Source organism: Pteronotus mesoamericanus, unplaced genomic scaffold (assembly GCF_021234165.1).
Source record: "Pteronotus mesoamericanus isolate MK-2021 breed Mesoamerican mustached bat unplaced genomic scaffold, CSHL_Meso_final contig_74, whole genome shotgun sequence".
NCBI lineage: Eukaryota > Metazoa > Chordata > Mammalia > Chiroptera > Mormoopidae > Pteronotus > Pteronotus mesoamericanus.
This window is the reverse complement of record NW_026555247.1, coordinates 7,163,637-7,188,289: the sequence shown is the minus strand read 5'-3', so window position 1 is coordinate 7,188,289 and position 24,653 is coordinate 7,163,637. Positions and strand designations below refer to the sequence as shown.

The 24,653-nt window shown below is 43.7% G+C and overlaps 1 protein-coding gene across 2 annotated transcripts in view; it reads right to left on the bottom strand.

The window, feature by feature from the left end:
- LAMA3 (laminin subunit alpha 3) overlaps positions 1 to 24,653 on the bottom strand; it is a 254,462-nt gene that overhangs the window by 2,186 nt on the left and 227,623 nt on the right. For both annotated transcript variants that reach the window (XM_054583453.1, XM_054583454.1), the window contains 11 exons: positions 19,888 to 20,005; positions 19,381 to 19,521; positions 17,241 to 17,380; positions 16,495 to 16,626; positions 14,965 to 15,118; positions 10,932 to 11,101; positions 7,602 to 7,785; positions 6,275 to 6,415; positions 3,175 to 3,334; positions 2,939 to 3,069; positions 1,029 to 1,122 (listed from right to left, as the gene is read on the bottom strand). In XM_054583453.1, coding sequence (XP_054439428.1) covers positions 1,029 to 1,122; positions 2,939 to 3,069; positions 3,175 to 3,334; positions 6,275 to 6,415; positions 7,602 to 7,785; positions 10,932 to 11,101; positions 14,965 to 15,118; positions 16,495 to 16,626; positions 17,241 to 17,380; positions 19,381 to 19,521; positions 19,888 to 20,005 — 1,565 coding nt within the window. The remainder of the gene's footprint in view (positions 1 to 1,028; positions 1,123 to 2,938; positions 3,070 to 3,174; positions 3,335 to 6,274; positions 6,416 to 7,601; positions 7,786 to 10,931; positions 11,102 to 14,964; positions 15,119 to 16,494; positions 16,627 to 17,240; positions 17,381 to 19,380; positions 19,522 to 19,887; positions 20,006 to 24,653) is intronic.

Here is a 24,653-nt window from a genome sequence, read left to right as displayed (position 1 = left end):
GATTTGACCTGTGTTCTTTTTAATTTCAGAGCCAACATCTAAATCACAGTGTACCGCTACCTTAAAAACAAACACACCTTATCAGTTTTGTGGGCTCAAAAACCAAAAATGTCAGCATGTTATGGAGACAGCACCCAGGAATCACAAAGATATGGCTTGGGGTGAGAAGGGACATGTCCCCACCATGTTGCAGACCCTGAGAAGAAGGAGTCATTTGTGTGAAGCCTGAGATGGAATTTATTGGCTGAGATTGACTCCTCATGGTCAACCAAGGGCCCAAAGTTTATGAATAAGAAAGTCTAGATGCCATTTGCTGACCTGGGCTCCTCACATACTCTGTCTACTGAGAAGAACCTCAGACTGAACCTTCGGCTTCCGGCACAAGCAGGGGTGTCCAGCCTTTGGGCGTCTCTGCGCCACATTGGAAGAAGAAGAGCTGTCTGGAGCCACACAATAAGTACATTGTGACACATAATCACACACAAAAAAATCTCATAATGTGTGAAGTAAATTTATGATTTTTTGTTGGGCCACAGTCATAGCTGTCCTGGGACACATGCGACCCGAGGGCCACGGGTTGGACACCCCTGCATGCCCTGATTGTTTACACCGTCTGAGTCAACTATGGCAGGTTTCATCTAGTGACCAATGGACTAAGATCTGCCCCATCCAATCAGATCTATACAAACTGTATCCTCATTTGCATCTCTATTGATCAGTCAGAACTGCACAGTTTAGAAACACCATTTGCATAAAATTGGGAACTTTCATTATAAAAGATGGCTTCCCCTTTGTCTCAGTGGAACACAGTTTAGGCTGCTACCTGAATTTGTGTCTCATGGGCTGCAGCTCCTTTGGCTCAATAAATGATTTTTAATCTTTATTATCCTCTAAAATTAATTTTGGTTTACGGTTTTAATCTTGTGGGCTGACCTTGGTCAGACTAAACGGATTAATGAATTCAGGCCGCATTTGGGGCATTCAAGTCCGATGGAAAGGGAGTGCGCTTCAGAGAGTGGGTGTCATACCTGCCACTGAGTGCCACTGTCCATCGCATAGGGACTGCTTTGGTGTGACTGATGTCAAGATCCCACCTGCCTCGCTGTCCACAGAGGCCATGACCTGGAAAGCACACGCATTTTCCTGTTTCCCTCGGAAAGACAGGTGGAGCCGACTTCCCCCGACCTCTTCCCTCCCCAACCCTTCCACCCTGACAGCCCAAGAGCACTTTGGATACAAGCTCCCCCTCCTACACCGAGTGATCACACGGGGTCCAAGACTTTGCAAGAATCTCTGTTGCATCCCTTCAAAGCAGGCAAGCTGCAAACAGAGTTCTGTCTGAAGTTGCCGCCAAAGGCAACAAGCGCTTCCCTTTGAATCAGAACCCCGCCCACATCAGGGCCTACTCAGAAGTTACTGATTAGCATCGAAGATTTCCTTATCTATTAATATGTGACAGGGGTTTTGTTTAGAGGGACATGTACAATTTGGAAGGCAAAAATGCTGGCTGTGGCCTACATACTGCGGCTACGGCCAGCCCATGAAAGTAACTCCATGAATGCATGACTTATAGAAGGGTTTGCATCCAAGGAATTCAGCAGATTAACTGATTGGATTTGTACTGTTCACATGTCAGGGGTCAGGCACTCAGCATGTAACTGTAAAATCCCGCATTCCCATTCTCTGGGCCCGGGATTCTCTAAGTGCTGAATTAAGGTGAATGAAATGAGAGGATTAAATAAGTATTGATAAGTAATTTACACTTAAGGTGCATGTAGCTAGACATCGCAGCCTATTCTCAGGGAATTTTCCAGCTGAACAACATGACTTCTGTTATGAAGGTCATCAGGTCTTGATTTCAACTTCTGTGATTATTTCCCATCGAGCAGCTTTCATTGGAGACTGTCTCCCAACCCTCCCCTCGAAAGCCAGCCTCATCTCAACTGCTGGCAAGCAGATGGTTGCTTGCTTCTCTGGCCTACCAGAGGTCTGCTCAGATTTAAAGGCTGTGACTTGGGAAAAAAAAAAAAAAAGTAATCTTCTAGGAGTTTGAATAATTTTATTTTTTTCTGGGTGTTTTCCCTTCCCATTTAATAAAATGTGGAAGGATGCAGGTGAAAGAAAATGGCACATTATTGATCTTTGCCTTGAGGCCTTAACTAAGAGAGGCTTCCTAGAAAAATTTGGTTTTAAAGAAATTTTTGTGAAAAGAAAAGCAATATAACTTGGTCATGAAAATAAGATATTGATGGAGCCTGTGAGCAATGGGACAGAGGGAGCGGCAGCAACAGACATTGGAGAATGAATCCATGAAAAGCAGAGGCCGGTGGAGACCTGGTGGCCAGCGTGGCTGCAGGACCAGGAGGCCTGGTAAGTTGTGCAGCGAGGACGAGGGGAATCGGGGACTGATTCAGGGCGTGGGCATGGGTGTGACGTGGTGTAGAGAGCTGGTGAGAAAAGGGATGCCATGAATTCTGGCACTGCCCTTAGGGATAAACGTAGAGGTGAGACAAGGGTGAAGAGGAGAAGAGAAAAATGAGCATTTATGGCGTATGTGGCAGCTTCTATTCTCTTGACAGAAGCCCTAAGATGCAAACGTTACCATCTACACTCTAAAGATAAAGAAGTTGAGTCTGAAAGCGGTACAGTAACTTCCCTAAGGCCATATAGCTAAGTGGTACAGCTGGAATTCAGCCCAGTATGTTTGAGTTTCCCCAGTTTTAAAGATGAAGAAAAGAAAACATGATGCTCAAATACTTGCTAAAGGAAAAGGGTAGGCCAGCCCTTTTCTTGTATTTAAGAGGCCTGAAGTTAGGTCTCTTAAATACAAGACTGGATTCTCTCTCTATCATCACTTCACCTTGTATGGTCTCCAGAAATGGAATCTGCTTCTAATGTAAATTCACATGCCCTTCCACATTGTCAGACTGCTACGCACCTTTCCTGCCTCCATGTAAACACACAGGTGCCTCCCGGGTTGACTGCCGATGTGTATTAGGATTCCAGTGAGACTTCTTGGACGAATGCTGAAAAGGAGCTTAAATTCTGGACCCAATGACACAGAGTTCGCTTCAAAAGAAAACAAAATAATGAACAGTTAAAACATCATAATTCAAGAAAACGGATAGGGTTCTTCAGACTCAAAGACATAAACTCTTCCAAACTGCTTCTTACCTAGTTTGATGTGACTCTCTTCTTGGGAGAAATAAATGCCTTTCTCCAAAGAGCCAGTCAAGCAGGGAGACACCCCAAAGTTTTCAGAAGGGGTGTCCAGTGGTTTTGAATCCAACTGAAAGTTCCTCAGGCATCCCACAAAGCTGTTTTGGGGAAGGCTCTGCAACCAAGCAGAAGAGAGAGCAAACTTCATTACCCACACCTTTTAGATGCCAAGGTTAAGGGCAGTAAAGAGTAAAAAGGTTCCCTACACTGTCTGCTAAAGGCAGAAGGTCGGGGATTCATTCTTCTGTTGCAAAGAGCCATGCGGGCTTGACTTCCATTTGGCTCCCTGCCCACAGTACCAAGAACAACCGGGACACCAGACATCTAGTGGGGAGCCAAATTTTGAAGGCGGACGTGTGTGGAGGGCAGGGGTGGTGGAGATTGTTTGCAAGTGCTGGGACAAGGACAGGGAGGGTGGCCTGACTCTGGTCCACACAGACGGAGCTGCAACGGGGGAAATTTCCACCTTACACTTCACAGATCTCACCATCTCTTTGCAGGTACAAACCACTTCTTAGGGTTTCATGAGCTCATGTGATTGCTTAATGCAGGGCAGCTGACTGAAGAAAGAGGCCAAAATATTCCAAAAACAGTCAAGTGTAAAAAGGTTCCCTACACTGTTGGGCTCTTGAGTGTGTTCGAGTTAAAAGAAGACACAGTGTGCAGCATCGGTGGGCTTGCGTGGAGCCCGGTGCCCGCCTCCCGCTCAGGGGGGCCTGAGACAGCAACTCTCACCCGGGGCCTAGGGGTGCGCTTCTGGGTCCTGGGATCCCTTAAATCATATAGCAGATACCTTCTGCATGTGCATTTTCCTGGGGACAGGGACTGTAACTTTGATGGAATTCTAAAAAAAGTTAAAGAATCACTGAATTAAGTCCCAAAACTCCCTTCTAGAATCAATACCTTTAGGACCCTGGAATCCTATGTGACTGATGCAAGACATGATAATTTTAAGAGAATAAGGTGGTATTAGAGATGCCTGTGATGTCAGTGTCAACAATAAAGTACTGAATGAGCTTTCTATGCAATGTTTAGTCTCTTCAGATTTACCATTTTATACAGCAATAACGACCCTGTGGCTGAGACCCAGCTCAGACTCTCCAGGATAAGTCATGGCCTAACACTGAACCTCTAAGGGCTGACCGCAGGTTTTGGTATTCAGCAGCCGACATCGTTTGATTAGATGTGGCCCATCCCTTAACAGGATTTGGAGGATTATCAATCCAATGATAATCTTTCAGGTTGAAGGAAAGTTGAAAAAAGAACCTTGGCCTGTAAGAATGTTATAAATGGGGTTCTAGAGGTTGTCCCAGATAGTAGGATGCCAAGTGTGATGTACCCAGGTCAAAGAATACCCCAACTGCGCCCTGGAATAGCTACCCTCTCCTATGATTTCTGAGAGGGAAATAGGTATAGAGGTTTCAGAAAAGCAAGCAGTAATACTGAGTGTCCTCCTTAGTAATTAATGTGTTGTATATTATATATGTATTATATAAACTATTATGCCATATATTTATTTATGATAAGTATTATTATAAAGAAAAGCAACACTTTATGACTTGGTGGGGCTTTGACCCAAACCCCCATGCAAAACTCAAGGGGGCCAGGCTGAGCCCCGAGGAGACATCCTGGCCTAGGCAAGGTCAGCCTGAAGGTGCAGAATCCTTGCTGGTGGAAATGACCTGCTTTAATTATGCCCATTCCCAGGCCGAGACTTGTGTCTTGGCCCTTCCTCCACCGCAAGAAGACATCGCACCGGAATGGGCCACCACCCAAGAGAGGAGCAAGAGGGGCTGAGCACCTGGCCGTCATTCAGGTGGAGGGCAGTTGCTGGGTTTGAGCTGCTCACAGAACCATCTTAGTTAACTTTGTGAGAGAAAAAAAAAGCAAATCCGAGCCCTGGCTGGTGTGGCTCTGTGGATTGAGCGCTGGCCTGTGAACGGGGCTGCGGGATCGATTCCCAGTCAGGTTGCAGGCCAGGTCCCCACTAGGGGGCGTGCAAAAGGCAAGCACACAATTGATGTTTCTCTCCCTCTCTCTCTCCTTCCCTTCCCCTCTCTCTGAAAATAAATAAATAAAACCTTAAAAAAGAAAAAAAACAAGAAAAAAGCAAATCTGAGAGAATGGAGAGTGGTTAGAGGTGCCCCAAGGACACTAGGCGCCGCTCTGGCATCGTAGGAAGAGAGACAGGGATAGGGCCCTGCAGAGCTCAACCCTAGGCCCGTGACCCAGCAGCGCCATTGAACTTGACAAATGCAGGGACATACCCCTCCTTCTTGGGGAATAGAAGGGCTTGTGACTTTCCCTTAACCCAAGTTTCACCAGGTTTGGTTCTTGATATAATTTTATTTTAGATACCAAATAACATTAAAACACATATTCAGGGCAAGGAACAAATTTCTGTTTTGTGCTAATATGTTTTAAACACCTCTTGATCACTTGTCAAGCTCCTTTTTCTATCAATGAAGGGAGTGCAGGCCACACTATCTAGCTAGACTTTCTAAATACTTCTATTTTCATATATTTATTTGGATGATTGATTTATGATTAATAATATTTATGATTTGTGATTAATATTTATGATTAAGAATATTGGGGAAATAAAAACATTCTTTAAAAACAAATTTAAATTAAACAGCGAGTTGATTCAGAGCAAACTATTAAGCAATTGTTGTACTGGGTATGGCAAAGACAGTGAAGGTGGAACAGATTGCTGAAGTTTGAAAAATATTATCTTAACCAAAGACCCCCATCTACAACCTAAAACCTACATCTTTGCATTCCCTAGAAGAGAGGCTGAGAGAGTCACATTTCTAAAGCCACGGAGCAGCCCTGTGTTCACTCCTGGAGTGCCTGCCTGTGTCTTAAGCTACACCTTTAAGACAAAAGGCTGGGAATGGGGGTATGTGTGCCTCTCTGTGGGCTTATGGACATTAATTAAATTACGTTAAAAACCATTTAGAGTATTTTGACACTCTTGAATGCATTGTATAATTATAATGATTATGTTATTAAGTGAATTATTTATCTATGGCTCTGAAGCATAACCACCTACCTTCGGTTTCCCTGATGGAGATGATCCCAGGTAAACGGGTGCTCTGAGGCTGAAGGTGGAATTTCCAGGCCAGCTCGCCTCCCAGGCCCTCAGACCGTCTACAACCAAGCGCCACTTTTCTCCATCTTGCCCAAAGGCCACCTTAAGAGCGAACAAAGTAAGTTAATCACATTTTTGAATTGACAGTTGCTGCTGTTATGGGAGATTTTTAAAAAATGTTTTTCTTTCCTTCATGTAGCTTTTAAAAATCAGAGATTTTCCTCCCTAGTGTTGTCATCATCGTCATCATCATTATCATCATTCTGTGATATTATGTTAGACATTAAACAAGCTAAACACGTGAGCAAAAAAAAATAAACCAAGGTTGCTCAAAAATGAACTAATAAAGACATAATTAATCTGAAAACTTACAGGAAATATAAACAATTGAAGAACTAAAGGAACATAAATATACATACACCCAGGCAGCAAAGGGGAGTTGTTTGTGCAGAGCTAAGAGGGGGCCAGGGAGTCACATGCCCCCTTGAGCAGAGCTCCTGGAGGAAGGGGCCAGGGGCTGCTTCTCTGTCAACAACAGGAGCAAATGTTTTAAAGTCTTTGCTAAAAGTCAGGATCCCTGGGCTCCACCGTGACTGTGCTACCTTCTGGCTATGAGACTATTCACTAGTGGCTCCCCAATTTATACACTCCGCTGTGACCTCTGGCCTACACTCTCTCCTGACACGTGGGCTCGTATGTGATAGACAACTCAGCTGTGGGGTGTTCACACTGGAACTCCTACTTTTCCCCAGCTCTAAACTTCTCCTTCCCCAACCACATTCAAACCTTTTTTTTTTAAATTAAAAAAACACCTTAAAAAAAAACTCTTGTCCAAGGATGCATTTATTGATTTAAGGATTGGGGGGGGGGGCGGGAAGAGAGAGAGAAAGAGTGCTCAGCTGCCTCTTGTTCGCAACCTGACAAGGGACCAAACCGCAACCTAGGTATGTATGTGTCCTGACTGGTAATCAAACCAGCAGCCTTTGGGTGCACGGGATGATGCTCCAATCAACCAAGCCACCTGGCCAGGGTGAGCCGTGGGTCTTTCTGCTTGTGCTATGGAGAAGGCTCGAGGAGGGGACTGTGGACTTGGAAATTGCCCTGAAGGAGAGAAATGGTCCAGGAAGCTGGGGGCGGGAGTAGGGGAGGGAAGTGAGACCGCCCAGGGAGGCATGGAGGGGACTGAAGAAGCAGTGAGGGAAGCCATATTGGCATTTAGGATGACCCCCAGGCATGGCGCGTGTAGCAGTCTCCAGTGCTGAGGTTCTAACGCAGCCCCACCGCTTACCGTGTGCCACTTCCCGTCATTGCACTTCTTTTTGCTTTTGAGCCTCAGCGTTTTCCCCTCTGCTCCCAAAGCACAGACCAGGCGTCCCTTTGAGAGATAAAGGGCCAAAAAGGAGTCCTTCGTTCCCATGAAAAACACCAGCCCTCGGGAGGATGTTGTTTGAATGTCCACAGCAAATTGTGACCTGTGGGGAAAGAGAGCAACAAGCAAAGAAGGAAAATAGAGGTTTTTAGTGTTTTTTCAAATCTCTGAAGCTAGGAGAGAAGGTGAGGAGCAAACATCCCAACCCCCATTATTCAAATAAACAAACTGGGGCACGTACTGATTAAATGACCTGTCTGGCGACTTTTTTTTTAATCCTCACCTGAGGATATGTTTATTGATTTTAGAGAGAGAGCAAGAGAGAGGGAGAAACTCTGATGTGAGAGAGAAACATTGACCAGTTGCCTCCCATATGTGTCTCAACTGGGGATGGAACCCAAAACCTGCATATCTGCCCCGACTGGGAATCAAACCCACAACCTTTTGGTGTAGGGATGACGCTCCAGCTGAGCCACCCGGCCAGGGCTCTGGGAACTTTTAAAAGTCACTATATTCAGCTGTTGTAAATTGTATTCTATAAGTCCTCTGCTGATTTAAAAAATTACAGTCACACTGGACAAGTGGCTCAGTTGGTTGGAGCATCATCCCGTACACCAAAAGGTTGCAGGTTCGATGCCTGGTCAAGGCACATTCTAGGATGTGCGTTTGATCCCTGGTCGAGGCATGTATGGGAGGCAACCAACTGATGTTTCTCTTTCTCTCTCTCTCTCCCTTTCTCTCTCTCTAAAATCAATAAACATCCTCAGGTGAGGTTTAAAAAGTTATGCTAAAATACACCTAACATAAGCTTACCATCTTAACCATTTTGAAGCGTTCAGTGCAGTAGCGTTAAGCACACTCACACTGTCGCACAACCCATCTCCAGGTCAAAACTCCGTACCCGCTAAAGCAAGAGCTCTGTATTTCCTCCTCCCGCAGCCCCTGGCAACCACCATTCCATAGTCTGTCTCAGAATTTTACAACTCTAGGTACCCGGTATACGCGAAACCGTACGGTATTTGTGTTTTTACACTGAGCAGCTCCTCCTCACATACTTTTTAAACCCTGTGAATATGCATTCTATTTTGCATATACACAAGGAGAAGTTTTAAAAAGGAGCTGGGGAAATTTGAATAACAATGATTTGATTTAAGCATCACATAAGCATTTCCTTTCTGTAAGACACATTTAACACTGAGGCACAGGAATACAGAGCCACCTTCTCCCACCCACCTCTGTTCCTTGGACCCTAATACCCCACCTGTGATAAAACAGTAATTAAGCAAGCATTATGCAGTAAAAGCAGAGAATGAAAGTTAATATTCATTTGCTTGATGGTTATATATCATATGTATATCTAGCTAAACAAGCATTACTTTCTATGAAAACTCATCCATCCATCCATCCATCCATTTATTTATTCATTCATTTAACAAATATTTAATGAGTATGTAGTATATATTAGGCATTGTGACAGACACTGAGAATGCAGTAAGGGACATCTCATTCCTTGAGTTGTTCATGGCACGCAGGTGTACTGAAATAGGTGCCTGAAAGTGAAGCAGCAGGAAGGAAGAGGCGTTGGGAGATACAGGTGTTAATAGGTTGTCCTCACCCACTCCTTGTGGTTTATATCTAAGTGCACACCTGAGAGAAGGCAGGAACTGGACCTACCCTGCTTAAAGCTGTATCCTCAGTGCCTAGTACTCAGTAGGCACTTAAAAATTAGTTACTGCCCTGACTGGTGTGGCTCAGTGGATTGAGCATCAGCTTGTGAACCAAAAGGTCACTGGTTCAGTTCCCAGTGGGGCCCATACCTGGGTTGCTGGCCAGGTCCCCAGGAAGGGGCACATGAGAGGCAACCACACATTGATGTTTCTCCCCCTCTCCTTTTCTTTCCCTACCCCTCTCTCTAAAAATAAATAAATACAAATTAAAAAGAAAAAAAGAATTAGTTACTGAATTAAATGGTATATGGAATATTTGGAGGCAGAATCAGGAAGTGGAAGAAAAAAAATTACATTGTTAACTTCTCTTTGCTTTTTAATCTTGTGAGGCTGAGCAAACAATGAGGTGCACTGAGATTCTTGAAATTTGCAAGTCTCCTTAAGGGTAATGTTCTCAAAATTAAAAAAATAAAATCTATATTTGTTAAATTAAACCAACCAGATGGTGACACTGCTCAATATTTCTTGTGCTGTATCTGCATTAGTGCGGAGGTTTGGAAAATGAGGGTTAGCCAATTTAAGGAGGCTAGAACTTGCTACAGAATTTAAGTACTTTCCATATGTGGGCTTATGGAAATGTTAGTACACTTGACATTTGCTCTCCAGAATTATTTCTTAAAGCAACTTTCTTTCAGAAAAGACTGATTAACACCCAAAAAAGGCGGCAGGAGGAAGCTTGACTTTCTCGAAGAGCACGGCAGTCTGAGGCCCTTCCCCCGCCCCCACACCCTCCTTCCGGCCCCTCTCCTTTCAAGGGCAGGGCAGGCCCCCTATCTCAGCTGCCTCCTGCCCCCGCCCCTTTATCCTTCACAGGAACAAGAAATCTCCTGCACAGCTAACCCCATCCTGACATCTCCAGGCAGGAGGAACTGGCTCATGGCCTGCGCTCACAACAGACAGCAAGTGGCTGAGCAGGGGCTGAAAGCCAGGTCTTTTGGAACCCTGGGAAATTCTCTTCCTATAGATAAGTCGTAAAGGAATTTTTGGCACATTTTTATTTAGGCCTCCTTCAAATCACATGAAAATGACAAACCTCGTTTTCCTACTTCTCTTCTGACATAATTAATGTCTCTGCTCATTCCTTCTTCCCCCAAAGAGATGCAACTTGTTAGCACAGAAAGTCCAAATGTATCCTATAAAAATGATCTATCTGGCACTGAGTCTACTGAAAAGAATGATTTTCCTCTGATTATAGAATGCAGGAGAAGAAAGGTGATTTGTCAAGGAAATAAATAGCAGCTTTGGGAAGAATTATCAGCCTTATTTTTAGAACACTGCCAATTCTAAGCCAGAGCCGAGCTGACTGTTTCAGCCTCAGAGCAGCATGTCACGTGTGCGTTCCAGCCGTGGGGAAGGAGCCCACACGGGCAAGCACGTTTGTGTCCTGTGCAGGCCAGCACCTCTCTTCACGAAAGTGGCAGTGCCACCACCATCAGCGACAAGCGCATAGTTTCGTGCCAGCTAGCCTGACCTGGAGTAAAATCACAGTCAGTTCTGAGTTAGCCGGAAAATTAAATATTACCTTGGTTTTAGCAGCTCCTGGGGAAGCATGAATACCAAGTGGCTGGTGGGACTGTCCCCAAACCTGAGGGCTCCATGACTGGCGTGGGTTCCGGGAGGCGAGGGGCAAGACTGAGCCTTCTGCCACACCGGCATGCTCCTTGGGAAGGTCGCTGGCGTGTCCTGCATTGGCTGTATGGGAAGGAAGCACAAAATTAGGGCCGCTGATTGCCAAGGGGAAGAATGAAGGATGCTTATGTTGCTAAGTGCTTAGCAGTTTTTACTTTGGATCCTAAGAGAGGAGTTCAATACAGATGAACTCATCCTCGGGAAGCACAGCTGTCATTCCCACCCTACAGAAGCTGCTTTCTTTCCTGACAGTGCCGCACCTGGAACCAGCGATGTCCAGAGCCCCTCCCTACCTTGGGGCTTTGTTGGAACTACAGTGTCCCTTGAGAGCCATCATTTGGTTGGCAGCAAGGAGGCCTAGGCAGCCAGTCGGTGGGATGTGGATCTCAAGCCTGCCACCTCCCGTGGGCCATTCACTCGGGCTTTAGCAAGAGGGCAGGGAGAGGGTCAGGAGAGCAGGATACTGAAGCTGGGGGGGTCCACAGTCTGTCCCCACTTTCATCAAAGCTGACCCATGCACAGAAGTCTGATCTCAACAATGCTTTGGACTTATGAATGGGACTGAGTTTTAATGCAGAAAACAATCATAATAAGTATCGGATGTGACTAGAAACACTGTGGGCAGAAACCAAGACTCGCCAGCTCTCCCCCTCCTTTTCTCTGCTGCAAAGCCCAGATTTTTTTTTTAAAAGATTTTATTTATTTATTTTTAGAGAGAGGGGAAGGGAGGGAGAAAGAGAGGGAGAGAAACATCAATGTGTGGTTGCCTCTCACACGCCCCCTGCTGGGGACCTGGCCTGCAACCCAGGCATGTGCCCTAGACTGGGAATCAAACCAGTGACCCTTTGGTTCACAAGCTGGCACTCAATCTGCTGAGCCACACCAGCCAGGGCCAAACCCAGATTTTAATGACCTGTCCATGCCTTTCTCAGGCAGAGCAGTGCTTCTGGTGCTGGGCATTGTCACATAAAGATATGTCACCCTTAGCTGTGCAGGACGGAACCCAATGGCTGTGGGAGGACAGAGCCTAGTCCTAACATGTCATGGCTCAAGCCCCACCTGTGTCCGCTAGTGTGACACTATAGCCCCCTTACTGGTTGAAGCATTTTGCAGTGGGTTTTCTGGAGCTATCAGCTGAAGGCTTCCCCATGGATTCCGATTCCTCCAAGACCAGGTTTCCCCCCAACCTAATTCCTAGATAAGGTCCTCAGGATGCAAATCAGTTACTTAAAACATTCTCTGCTTGCCCATTGCTGAGTGGAGATGTTCAATCATTAGAAAGTTAAGTGAATTGCTTAAAACCAGAGCCAGTTCTGGACCCAACTGCAGCTTAGGATCTGAAGCTCTGTAACAAAAGCGCTCCTTTTAATTGAATGGCTTCATGTTAATTACAGAAACATGTCAAAATTAGATCAGGCCACCCAAGAGTTGCCTGATCTAGTTCCAGGGTGATTCCAAGCTTATCTCCCTCAGGCTCTTTTCTCCATCACATTTGCCCTGTTCACCAAGCTTCCCAAGCCTGCAGATGCCACATGGGAAGAGCATGTGAAAGTGAAGAGCACATGCTTTGGGATTCCACAGTCCTAAGCTTCAATTCTGAATCTGCTATTCACTGATGGGGCAAGGCTTTCTTAAGCTCTCTGACACTCAACTTCCTGACCTGCGAAGTTGGCATTTTCCTCTGCTCTCAGAGGGTGTGCTGAGGACCGAAAGAGATGGTATGAAGGCTTGTGAAGGTCAGAGAGAATGCACGTAAAATGTCTGGTATCTGTGAGCTTCACCCACACCCTGCCTCCCAGCTTTGAGCTTTTGCTCATGTAGCAACAACTCATCTGTCTGAATTGAACCCATACTCCAGACCCAGTTCATGCATCACCTCCTCCAAAAGGACCTCCCTGATCTCTGCAGCAGAAAAGTTTCTGCTATACCACTCTGTAGCATGTTTTGTCCCTTTCACTGAGGTTATTAGTGCATATAACAATACTAATAATAAAAGCTAATATTTATTGCATGCATACCATGTGCCAGGCATTTTTCTACATGTTCTGTTCCCTACTTCATTTACTCCCCACAGCACCATGACATAGTACTATATATATCGTCATTTATGTTGCAGAAAATAGACCCACAGGGAGGTTAAATAATCATTCAAGGTCATGGACCGAGTAAGTGATAACACCTGATACAAACCCAGGACGTCTGACCCAAAGTCATAGGACACAAAACCCTGTTGCTTTCTCTCTGTTACTGGGCTTTGGGTGACAGAATTAATGTCTTAGTCCATCTAGTCTGGGGGCTTGCCCAAAACAGGAGGAAATTTAAGTATAATATATTTCCTGGTGTCTCCCACATCAATAGCCCCAGTCCCACGCTACCCGCTGAGGTGCACTCAGAGACACCTGACAGTCTCCCGCCAGCTTTCTCTGCCTCGATGTCCTGCAGGCACCGGCCACTAAATAGGCCACAAACTACACCCATTCTCTTTCCCTCCAAATACTTGCCCTTGTCTTCTTTCCATGTTGACATCTCTACCCATCCAGTAACCGGACTAGATGTTTCAGAATTATATTAACTCCTGCCTCTCCCTTGCCACCCACATTCAATTACTCTGTCATGTATATTTTATCTTTTAAATAGCTTTGAATCCATTTCCGTCTCTCCATCTCTATCTCCACTGTACTAATTTAGTCTCTCAGTAATTTTCAGCCTCACAGTGAAAAAAATGAATATATGACTTCATTCCTGATGGGGCAGGTCTAAAGATATTCTTTCCATAACTGTGAAATGACAACCCTCTGGGATTTATGAAGTATATGCCTTCTTAATAGCATAAAACATTTCTTATTCTGTACTATCTATTAAACTCCTCCAAATCATTGTACAGCAGGGAAATATTGGCAGACACGCAGTGTGTGGTTGGCGTTAAGTGAAAAGCATGCTGAAGAAGCACACTGCTTTTAAGAACACACAGGCTCTGGAGTCAGGCTGCCTGCGTTTCAATTCCAACTCCACCCTCCATCTGCAGGAGCTACAGCAAATTGCTTGCCCTTCTCAACCACAACATCCTTTCCTGTGAGATGTGGCTGGTATTAGGGCTTCTCTCACAAGGTTACCTGCGGATTTAGTAAGAAAATCCACTTAAAGAGCTTAGTGCAATGCCTGGCACATCGGAGGTGCTCGACGTTACCTATTAGTCACACTAATTGTAACCTCAGACATGGGGAGGTCGCACCATTGACCTCAGGCAGAGCAAGGAACCCTTTAAGTCCTGCCCCTGTGTTCAGTTCCTTGGGACGCTTCTGCTCCTCCAAACAAGGAATTGTGTTTCCTTTCAACTTCTTTTAACACTGCACTGTTAGGATCCCCTGCGGGAACTTGACCACCTTCTGCCACCGGACCCGCTTCAGGAGCACCTGACTCCATTGGGTGGGCCGCAGCCTTGAGCACTGGGAGTTGAAAAGCTCTTCGGGCGTTTCTCCTGTGCAGCCAAGGTCACGCCACACTGGCCTCAGCAAGGCCTGGGTGCACTGTATGCCTGTCACAGAGGCAGCACAGAGAGGTGTCCGTGGGGAGAAACAAGGAGCATGGCCCCTGTGTTCTGTAGAGAAAATTACAGTACCTGCTGGAGGCACAACAGAAGTGTCAAAAGAGCAACACGTTGGCTATAGCAGTTTGGGAACCTACGTCAAAGTTCGGTGCGTTCCATGATTGCGAAAACTGCTGAATTTCCATTGATACAAAATAAAAGCCAAAAAGAAAACAGCCTTGACCTTCTGACATAATCCAACTGTGGATAACCCATCGATCCCACTTCCTGGAAGCACTGAGCACCTTGCAGTCAGGTGATCCACACCCCTCTTGCCCCTCCCCCAACATCTCCCATGAGATGGTGAGAAGCAAAACCCAGGGTAAGGCTGGACACTTACCTCATTGATATCGAAAGTCCTGGCTCTGTTAAACCTTGTAGAACCTTTCAGCAACATTAGAAAAGGTGGTTTGTTTAAACTGCAGCCTCCCAAGGACACCGCTCTCTTGACAGAATTAGTGGCCAAGTCTAGGACTTCAGGACCCTCTGATAACCTGGAATGAAGGCAGAGAAAAAAGCCACTGTGAGGCTCAGACACATCAAGGAAGACACGCTGGCAAGGAGAGATTGTTCCAAAAACACACATTCTTACTGTCGGGGTTTCGGGGTGACCTTTCACTTTCCTTACCTTATACCTAGAGGCGTCATTAGGCTCCTCACAGAGGAGGAGGGTATGCTGTGCCCACCCCTGTACTCCCTAAAATACCCAGCAGGAGGGCTTGAGAAATTTCTCTTTTTCTTTTCCATTTTCCTTTCCTTTTTGAATGGTCAGGGTTGTGGCAAAGTCAGACTACTACAGTTCCTTCTTTGGAACAAGTGTCGTATAAGAATATGAAAACAACGTACGCAAAGAAGAGAAATGTGGGCACTGGATGATCAACAACAGCAATTCTCAGCCTTTTTCATCTCATGGCACACACACTAGTTACTAAAATTCTGTGGCCCACCAAAAAATGGGTTCTATTTTTTGCCAATCTGTCCAAAAAATAGGTATACTTTTAATTCATTCACACCGAATGGCTGCTGTTGTGTTGGCTGTTGTCATTTTTTTTATTTGGCAGTCTAAGGGAAAAGAGGTCCGTGGCCCTGACTAAATAGTCAGGCACTGCATGTTTTGCAAGTTCTTGTGACACACCATGCACGTGGCACAGAGGCTGAAAGTTGCTCATCTAGAATGATGGTGAACATGAGGAAACCTCAGAAGTGAGCTTAGGAAAGGGTGTTTCTCACTGCATTTGAGTGGGAAAGTCTCACAGATAACTCTGCTTTATCTCTTGATTGTGGTCTGAGCCTTGATGGATGACAATGGGAGCCCACAAGCCCAGGACAGGCTGCCTGAGGTTCATGACCAGTCCTGGGCCCTCCCTCTGCCCCGGGGAGTGTGTTGCTTCTTTTCCAAAAATAATCATTTTGTATCACAAGGAAAGAGCATTAAAACACTTGCATGCAAGCCTCAGGCACTACTCTCTCTGGAAAGTCAAGTTCAATGCTGCGGTGCTTTGGTGTCCTAGCACTGCACTGGTCCAAGCAATTCCTTGGCCTGATAACTGGGAGAACTGATTAAATCTAGTAATGCAATTTTGATTAAAATGAAGTAATATTTTAGTGTGAATATTTTTCAGATACAAAATCTGAAACTTAACCTTATTTAGATCTTTTCCAAGGTTAGGTGCCAAAGCTGCTCTGACAAACGAAGGCTGGGCCCAAGTGTTCTTTTTCCTTTTTGGTTGTTGTTGGTTTGTTTTTAATGTGTGCGGTATGCCAAAGAAGTCATTCTTTGAAAGTGTGTGGTAATCCGACCCCACTAACAACAAATGACTCCGACAGCATAGGCAGGCCGTTCTTATCACACAGAGAAAAGGGCTCGCACCTCAAGATAAAAACGTTGCTGATACAGCCCTCAAAATTACTCCCACCCAGACGCAGAGATTCCTGGGAACTTGAAGAGCCTGGTAGTCTTAGGTTGCTTTTCAGAGGCTGGTCATCAATGAGAAGCTGGAGTCTGAAAGAGGAGAAAAGCAAAACTAGGGTGAGAAGTGCTGGAAAAAAAGAAGGTTGGCTCCTTGTAGTTAATTTACTCTCTTCAGTGCAGACTCAGTGTCTTTTACATATTATAACTCATTAAACTAGACTTTTAAAGAACATTTAAAATTTTTTCATGTATTTCTTTTTTGCACACATTTTTATTAAAGTATCTTACACATTCAGAAAGTGCATATATTGTAAGTGTACAGCTCAGTGAGTTTTTGCAACGTGAACATAACAACATCACCAGCACCCAGATGAAGAACTAACCAGCGCCCCGGGAACCAGGTTGTCATAGGAAGTTGTGGAGCTTTCATTCTCATTACTCCCACTTTATTCTCCCATTTGGAATATACCACAACTTATTTATGCATCCGATGTTGATTAATTTTTAATGAGGAAATTGATACGGAACCAGGAAGAAGGCCCAAACTTACCAGTAAAATAGTGTCAGTCTCAAGGACGAATATTTCACAAGAAAAGATGCTAGAAAATACCATTAAACTAAATACAGTAAAAATACAGAAAATACAGTAAAATGTAAACTACATACATTAAAAAGAGCTCTGGCAGTCTTGCCATTCCACTCACCCAGAGCTGTCTCTTATAACAGACACATAATGCAGTAAACCATCCATGTATGTCTGTGGAGACTTAAGACTTGGGCTGTTGCTCTCCCTGGTGCTGAGTTCAATGTGACCATCTTCCAGGGTGACCTGGAAGCTGCTTGCCTGAAATCACAGGATATACTCATCAATGCAATTAACTTGCATTTAAGGATATGGATGTATCAATACTGATATTACAATCAAAACTATGTCTAAAACAGTTAGGGTGTTTCGACCCAGGTGTTTTGGCTTTGCTATTTTGATCTAAAGATTATTTTTAAATATTTTAACTCCATGTTCATGAATATAAAAACCTTATGCAAATTACTTGTCAAAAGCATCTTATGGACTTACATTTATAAAGTAATTTAATTTCACCATTAATTATACAAAAACAGTTACACCATTTCTAAATTTTTCTATTTGCACTTTCATTTTGCTAAAGTCACTTTCACTAGATCAATTCTTTCCTGAATAAACTTTAGAATTAAGACTTGATTCATCATTCTTTTTCATATGCAATTATAACAATGATCTCTTATCTCCAGTCATTATGAATTTTTAATTTTTTGGTCATAATTTCTAGGAAGTTCAATTTTTCTCTGTCAAACTCTGCTGATCTAAATTCTGGCAAGATGATTCCTTCTGTCAATTCTTAATTTAAAAAAAAAATCATGGGTAGTTTTAGCAATTGTCATTTTAATTTTGTTAATGTTTTCTCTACCAAGTACAATTTTTGCAGTTTTCAGCACGAAGTAGTTCTTCAGTGAGGTTTCAGTCTAAAACAATTTTTACAGTGATTGCTGTAGCCATGTCAGTTTTATTTTATGTTGATTTTTTTCAGTTGGCAATATTCATCGTGAATTAGATAAAAGAATGCTACCTGATACGTATTTCTTAGCTAACCCATTCTGAGGTTGAGGGCCATGTTCCTAGGATATTTCTAGGATTCCTGCATTGCCCATTATTCATCTCATTTTTTTACTAAGCCAATTAAATCTTCCATCTGCTTATGATTATTTTGTATATTGTGTACCAAGTGTCCCTATCTTTGGCAGAAGAAACAAGTGTTCAGTGTCAAAAGAGTAGATCAAAACATCCTGTTTTGATGGAAAAGCCATTTTCACAGTCTAAATGCTGGCATGTGCTTCTTTAGCACTGGTTTTTGAAAAAAGCTCACTAAAGGCTGATGAACAAAGATGTCAATAGAGGAAAGGCTTTCTTTTCTTATCAGATATATGTGTGTGTGTTAAATCCTCACCTGAGGATGTGTTTATTGATTTTAGAAAGAGAGAAAGAAACATAGATGTGAGAGAGAAACATTGATTGGTTGCTGCCCACATGCCTACAACCTAGGTATATGCCCTGACTAGAGATCAAATCTGCTATCTTTTGGTGAATGGGTCAACACTCCAACTAATTGAGCCACCTGGCCAGGGAAGGAAAGGCTTTCTAACGTGGTATGTCCACAGAGTCAGCTACCATCCCTCCTCTCAACAAATACTAGATGTCTGTTGTGCTGGAAATCCTGAAGAAACAATACAAGAATGGCAGTATGCTATTTCTACTTCTCTTTTTAAACTCCACTTGTTTCACAAGGGGATTTCTAAGTATTAGTTGACTTCTACGCCTACGTAACTGCACTAGCTAAATTCTCTTAAGTTATAGAGGGTACCTCTTTGCTGAAGGGAATTTCTGTGGTTCCATTGTACATGAACAAAGAACAAGGGACCTTCTTTTCTCCCATTTCCCAGATGTAAATATTGTCCAACTAGCTGTGCAAAAAAAGGAGAGCTATCTTTTGTGATATCAAAAAGGAATAATATGGAAATATTCTGATTTTTTTCCTTAGATCTAAACTTTAAGCTACATTATTATTTATAACAGTTATAATTCATCTTGGCTCAAAAAAAAATCTAAAAAGAATGAAAATGAGACCATGAATACACACAAATTCAATTCTGTGAACTATAATGTACTTTCTAAGTCTGATTTCCTTTAGGACCTATCCCAGGATGTATATTTCAACTTCCAATTTATGTTCAAAATCTGTCTATTGTTTTTGACATCAAACTTTGAGTCAAGTTTAAAATCTTGTCCAATATTCATGCAATGTTTCATACCCGTGTCTGATGATTTAATAATATGCCACTGGGCTGAAAGGTCTGAAACCCAAAGGACGCCTGGAACGGGCTGGATGTTGCGAAGTCCAAATTGGTGAAACTCAGTTGTCCTCCCCTGGAGAAGGAAGCAGACCGCACGAGCTGAAATGCAAACACAGAATAAATTACTAGCACTGCAATCATTTCATGGCTGAAATTCCACCCTTATCCTATGTCTTCTCACATCGACTGATTAATGTGGGTTCTGGCGGCTCCAGAAGAAATGGAGTTTGCTTTTCTGAATGATCATTATCAATCATCTGTAGGTTTTTATGTGTATAGTTGGTATGCCTCCTTTCCTATAAATTTCATACCCAAACCTAAAGAGGTTTTGCAAGTATGTGGGGCATGCATATGAGCCAGCTCACAATTATACACCATATGCTACCAGAAAGAGTCCAAAGTTGATGTGTTCATGAATACCAAAACCGGGCTGGTTGGTTGTAAGGTTTTGAACTCTTCACTTACCTTCCAGTCTTCTGAGCACTTCTTTGTTACTCCCACAGTATCATTCAGCCTAACTACACCAGTAGTTTTCTTCAGATTTTTCATGCAGCCTCGGAAAGCAGGTGTAGAAATGTTAAACCTGATTTGGGGCACACAAAAAGGAAAGGGATGTACCAGACCAGGCTTACGTGAGAAATGGAGCTGAAACACTGCACTTCGCTACTTCTCACCCATAAAAAGTGTGTATTTTAGGGTTAGCTGTTCTCATGGGATTTCTATAATGTTACTTATTTCGTGATGCTGGGAAATCTACTTCCTTTCTGTGTGATTCTGAGTTCTCAGCTTTAAAAATGAACACAATAATGTTGACAGAAGAATGGCCAGTGTCCCCAGAAGGTATAGAGACAGAGAAGATATACAATATCTAGAATTACTCCCCACTGCACCCTCAATTCTAGGAGTCATGGCAGTATATGGTGAATAAAAAGTATATTAATAAATCAATATACTAGAAATATTAATAAGTATATATTAATAATAAATAATATGTCATAGTTAGGAATGCTCTAGAAAATTTCTGCTCTTTTTCTCTGTCTACTTTTGAGTTACTTTTAAATTAGCTTTTTTTTTTTTCCTGTGCATTTCTAAGTTAAACTTAAAAGAAACAAACTGTTACTTTTTGGTTCTAGACAATTATGGAAAATGACTTGATATTTAACCAGTGCCAAGCTGGAATCATGGAGAGCACTGTCTGGCCTCATATGCTGTATCCACCATCTCCTAAGGGTTATTGTGAGGATTAAACAAGTCAATGCACAGGAAATGCCTGGAACCAGATGTGGATGTGGTCATGGATACTCAGGCAGTGCTTCTCAGGGGCACGATAGTCCTGCTCTAGAGCTGTGGGCTCTGGAGTCAAACTGCCTGGGTTCAAGTCCTATCTCTGCTGCCTGAGCAGGCGACCTAACTTTTCTGTGCCTCTATTTCCTCAAGTATACAATGGGATATTTAATCTGTTTCCGAGGGTTATCAGGAATTTAAATGGGTTAATATGTGTAACATAGTCAAATGGTACTTGGTACAGAGCAGGGACTCGGTGTGGGACGGCAGACTCAGTAACTACTCTCACGTTGGTGCAATGACTATAACGAGAACCATTTCTAAAGCAGCTCTTCATGCGGCTGCCTTGGCATTTCCCTTTTGATTTGACTTCTGACTCTGTCTGAAGGTGAATTCACATAAAACATTAACACACATGAACCAACCGGAGTCCAGGCCAATATTTGTGTTTCTTAAACAAATGATGTACTAAGAAGAACACAAAGCTGATTTCATTATAAATCCCTAAGGCAGCTCACTTTTCTAAATGGTAGGGTGTCTGCATTCATTTTTTATTCAATTCATTATAAGCAGTTTAGCTACATGTAATATTCATAAAATTAAATTTTATTAAAGGAAAAGGAAGACGTGAATCCTCACTGAAATTGCAGCATAAGCGTAATTATTGTATAAAGATGACTTTTCCCTCCGAAGAGGAGGAAAGTTCATATGGGTTCCTGGAGCCTGTCTATCCACCCCCTCTTTCATTTCAATGTGCTTTAGACACAGCCACATCTCTGGAGACCCTTCTTTCTAGAAAGTATAGGTTGAAGGGAGAAAAAGGTGGCAGAAAAGAAAAGGCGGAGAGAAAGGACACTAGTAGACACTAATGCCTATTTTGTGCAAGGTACTGTCATGCTATCCTCACAATAACGAGTTGAGGGAGCTATTTTCTGATCTCACATTTCCTGAGCATTTACCACGTGCCAGGCGTTGTGCTAACTGCTCTGAATCCCACAACCACCCTAAGGGAGAGGCAGTCACTGTGCCAGTGTTCCAGATGTAGCCGGGCGCTGAGAGAGGCTGGGTCCCACGCCCGAGGTCATGCAGCGGGAAAGCAGCAGCCCTGGGATCCAAGGGGTCCGTGGGACACACAAGCTAGTGTCGCCTGAAGCCCTGGAGCCTTACACATACACGGCTCGTATACGCACAGCACTCGGAACGATCATGGCTCTTTCCTGCAGAAAATTTATCTACATCAGAGATGATAAGATGGTAGATTTATTTCTATATTCTTTGGGAAGCCCTTGTTACTCTGGATCTTTGAGGGCCTAGAGTGCCACATTTACCCCACGAGGCAGGGACTATGACTTGCCAGGGCAATGTGGCTGGAGAGGGGTGTAAGTTGCGGTATTCGTGGGCTCGTACCTTGGGCTGTGTATGTATATCATGGGCCGTTAGATTCACAAGGGCTTAGCCAAGTTCCAGCCTGCTGGAGGCAGATTTCAGAGAGAAGTGAGAGCAAAATATAATCCTAAACCCAGTGCCGGGTACTTAGTAAAATGTCAGATGCATCCATGCATTTCTCCTTTTCTGATTTTTACTTTTCAAATTATTTTCATTTTAATGTTTTATTATTATATTCAATAATGCTTTATTATTATACATTATATATTAATGTCTCAGTCCTCAGGAAAAATTTCTTGTTGGTTTGAGGCTCTCTGGCACTATCAGAGATGGTTTTCTCTTCTCATGGGAAACAAATAGGATTAACAAATGGGATTGTGGCTTCTAACTAGAATGCTAAATAGTGCATTCGAAGAGCTGGTCCCTTTCCCAGAAGACACAGTACAGTGAGAGGAGAAAACGGAGCACCCACGAAATCTCTTGGTCAAAGCTGCTTTATTTAGAGATGGCTCTCACTTGCTTTTCTCCACCTTAGATTTAAGCACTTACCGCTGTCTGTAAGAGCCTCCCATTTACGCCCGGGGTCAGAGTGAACACCTCAATGCACACCCTGCCCCCAGAGGCCCATGTCACAGCGGCTTTCAGGACTCTCTGGGCCATCAAGCAGGACCAGAAAGTGTCGAATGTTGCCTAGCATTTTATTTGTAAGGGAGTAAAAGGCCAGTGAGATCTTCTGACTGGCCTCTATATCCTGCATTTTCCACATTCTTACGATTTAAATTAAAAAAATCAAAGTATAAACTTGCCCAGAAAAGGGAAGCCGCACCTTGTTTGGAAGACCCTAAGACAGATTACTATGAAAAGTATGTATGCATATCTGTATGTATATGCACACCTCTATCCATCTGCATGTTGCTTTAATGGACAGACATGACAAGGCAAAGAAAGGCTGGGTGCTGACTTAACCCAAAGTCAGACAGCTCTTTGATGGCTATGCTGAAACTCGAATCATTTCTTTGGATTTTCACCCAATACCCTTTCCTGGTAAACTTCGCTTGCCTAGCATATAGATCACTGTCAGGGGCCTTCTACCCTCAGACTATTGCAAACCATTGACCAATGGCTCTGTATTGCCTCTGAGAATTCCTCACTGCTCTGGGTGAGCCCACCTGCCCCGTAACCTCAATGCCCAGCTGTACCCGAGCTTGATTCACCCCTCTTCTTCCCGGGCTTCTCTTCAGAATTCTAGACCATATGTCCAACCCCATCTTGGCTTTTCCACTTGCTCGCCCAGCCCAAACTCATCACCCTGCTCCTCCATTACTGCTGTCCACCTACCTAAGTGCTAGATCACAAACCGCATGCAGTTCTTGCGCACTTTTCTGCTTTACTCCCCAAAGCCAAGCAACCATTCAGTACTGACCACTCACTGTCCTACGTATACTGGGAATGCACTCCTGTTTCCTTATCTGCGCTGCCATTTCCCTGGTCAGGCCACCCTTTTCTCTCACCTCTGTGAATACACTCCCCTTCCAACGGCTCCCTCTCCCCTCTTAATCCAGTCTCTGCCTTGAACCAGAGTGAGTTACTGAGAACCCAGATTTGATCATGTCCATTCTCTGCTGAAATCCCCTTGATGACTCCTTACTATGACTTTAAAGACCCTCGTGGTCTGACCCCTGCTCCCCACACCAGCCCCGTGACGCAGCCCTGGGCTGCTTCACAGTGTCCCCCAGCTCTCTGAAAGCTCCCACTTTCTCTAGCGTTTGGCTCTTCACACATGCTGACTGCTAGTGTCTTTTAGGTCTAGCCAGAAGCCAATTTCCTGAGGCCCCCAAGTGAATTAGGTTCCCTTCCCGGATCCCCCAGTACGCTGAGCTTCCCCTCTCTAGACACTGGTAACATCTTACTCTCTACCTTTCACCATACGTATGGCTCTGCCCTGATCACCACTGTCTTCCCAACACCCACCGTACTGCCTGATGTCACTGAGCATGCGGTGAATAATGAACAAATAAATGAGAACCCCAGGTGTGCACAACGGTGCTACCTTAAGTTACTCTATTTTATTACATTTAATTGAATAAAATCAAGATTATTGACCATTCTTAACTAGCTATTCATGGTTGAATTGCTACTTCATATTGATGATATTAAATATTAACATCACCTCTTTGGCTCTTAATTTCTTCATCTGTAAAATTCAGAGGTTACATACCATGATCTACAACATTTTTTTTTCCAGTTCAAACAGTCTAAGGAGTGAAGAAATTCACTCCAAGCTCCATTTAAAGTGCTAAAATTTCTCACCTGCATTTTTGCCTTTGGGGGTGATCCTGACAACTTTAAACCAAAGATTAGTGCCTCCTTGATAAGGATGGACAGACGCTCACATATATAAGGACTATAGAAGAAAAAATTTTACCTTTGGGTAACACCTTATAATTCTTATCTAGTACTCCTTCCCCCTGACTGATAAATTAGCAAAAAAGTTAACTAGCTTCAGATCTCATAGAAAAGTAACTATAATCAAACTCCCTTAGCTTAGTACTAACTCTTCC